This window comes from Pollachius pollachius (assembly GCF_949987615.1).
Source record: "Pollachius pollachius genome assembly, chromosome: 4".
NCBI classification, from domain to species: Eukaryota; Metazoa; Chordata; class Actinopteri; order Gadiformes; family Gadidae; genus Pollachius; species Pollachius pollachius.
Window position 1 is genome coordinate 34,734,134 of NC_136937.1, and position 2,275 is coordinate 34,736,408.

Genomic DNA, 2,275 nt, shown 5'->3' on the forward strand with positions numbered 1-2,275 from the left:
TTATGTCTTTAAAGTCACTAAAGCCCTTAAGCCCAGTGCTGGGCTGCGTTGATTAAAACACACACAGGCACACGCGCACGTGGTTGCGCTGTCGAGGAGAAAAGAGGCATTTCATAATTTTATTTGTAACTTTTTGTGTTCCACTCGGCCGTTTAATTTTTATCTCTCTTGACAATAACGCTATTTTGGAATGAATCGAGAGAATATGCCTCTGTAAGAGAGAAAGAGACAGGATTGAGTGCGTGCGTGTGTGTGTGTGTGCGTGCGTGTGTGTGTGTGTGTGTGTGTGTGTGTGTGTGTGTGTGTGTGTCGTTTGGACCTTCTAGATGTCAGTCTTCTCTCCAACAGGTTTACTAAGAGTCTCGAGTCCGGTATAAACTAAAGCAGATCGGAGCCTGAATCGGTTTGAAACTGAATTAAAGCTGGAGGAGCTGCACGGGAAGGAGGCGGCGGTGGGGTCCGGGGCGACCCCGGCGATGAAGCGGGGAGACCCGGGGGGAGACCCGGGGGGAGACCCGGGGGGAGACCCGAGGGGAGACCCCCCCGGACGGCTCGCGGTGACCCTGGAGGACGCCGATCTCTGGCGGAAGTTCCAGGAAATCACGAACGAGATGATCGTGACCAAGAGCGGCAGGTGAGTTAGCAGGTTATTAATTAACCATTACATCCATGTTATTTATGATTGATAAAATTAGGATGTTATTAATGAACTACAACATTAGGATGTTAATATCCGTGTTATTGGTGATTATAATATTAGGATTTTAATATCCACGTTACTAATGAACTATAATATTGTTATTAATGAGCTATAACATTAGGATGTTAATATCCATGTTATTAATTAATTACAATATTAGGATTTGAATATCCATGTTACTAATGAACTATAACATTAGGATGTTAAAATCCATGTAATCAATGAACTATAACATTAGGATGTTATTAATTGACTATAACATTAGGCTGTTAATATCCATGTTATTAATAAATTATAATATTAGGATGTTAATATTCATGTTATTAATAAATTATAATATTAGGATGTTAATATCCATGTTTTTAATGATTTATTATATTTGGATGTTAATATTCATGTTATTAATAAATTATAATATTAGGATGTTAATATCCATGTTTTTAATCATTCATAATATTTGGATGTTAATATTCATGTTATTAATAAATTATAATATTAGGATGTTAATATCCATGTTTTTAATGATTCATAATATTTGGATGTTAATATTCATGTTATTAATAAATTATAATATTTGGATGTTAATATCCATGTTATTAATGAACTATAAAATTAGGATGCTAATACAATGTTACTAATGAACTATTGTAATATCATGTATTAACATTAATATCAGAGGATTCCTAGTTATATGATATGTTATTATTAATGTGTTATCTATAAGCACAAGATAATATACTATATATATACTATCGTAGTAAGATCATTATAGGCTATTAATTGTATTAATAATATATTGTAATGTCAGAGGTACTATCGTGATAATATGATATTAATAATAATATTATTATTGATGTATATTGTATAATCAGTACTATCAAATTTATATATTATAATAGTAATATTATTGATGTACTACTAGAAGTACTTTCATAGTAAAATCATAGATTATTATTGTCAATGTATTATAATGGTAGTACTATCATAGTAATGTATTGTAATATAATTATTGTTAATATATTACTAGAAGTACTATCATAATATTGTATATTATTATTAATCTATTAAATATAAGAAATACTATCATGAAATATGATTATATTATTATTGTTAATGTATTATATCAGAAGTAAGATTCATTTATTATAATTATCAATGATATATCATATCAGAAGTACTATCATAGTTATATGGATATATAAATATAATCAATGTTTTATAACATCAGAGGAACTACCCTAATACGATTATTTAATAATTTCTAATGTATTATAATATCTGTAGTACTATGTAGTACTATTACTATCATAGTAATACAATTATGCAATCATTTCTAATATGATTGTATTATATTATTAGAAGTACTTTCATAATATGGTGATAATATTATTGATGATTTCCTTATTATAATGATCATATTATTATGATTATTACTACTGTATTCAACTATGTCTTATATACTTTAGCATATATTATTATGATAAAAGTATGAGTATCATAGATATGTTAACTATAATCTATAGGCTGGATGTTGAATGTATGGGTGTGTTAATCTGTGTGTGTCTTTAATGTATG

At 29.6% G+C, this 2,275-nt stretch overlaps 1 protein-coding gene across 1 annotated transcript in view; it reads left to right on the top strand.

Moving 5' to 3' along the window:
• Positions 1-476: 476 nt before the first annotated feature.
• LOC307074461 (T-box transcription factor TBX19-like) overlaps positions 477-2,275 on the top strand; it is a gene marked incomplete at its 5' end in the record, with an annotated part of 18,610 nt that continues 16,811 nt past the window's right edge. Inside the window, one exon of the mRNA XM_079734623.1 lies at positions 477-634. Within this exon, the coding sequence (XP_079590749.1) occupies positions 477-634 (158 nt within the window). The remainder of the gene's footprint in view (positions 635-2,275) is intronic.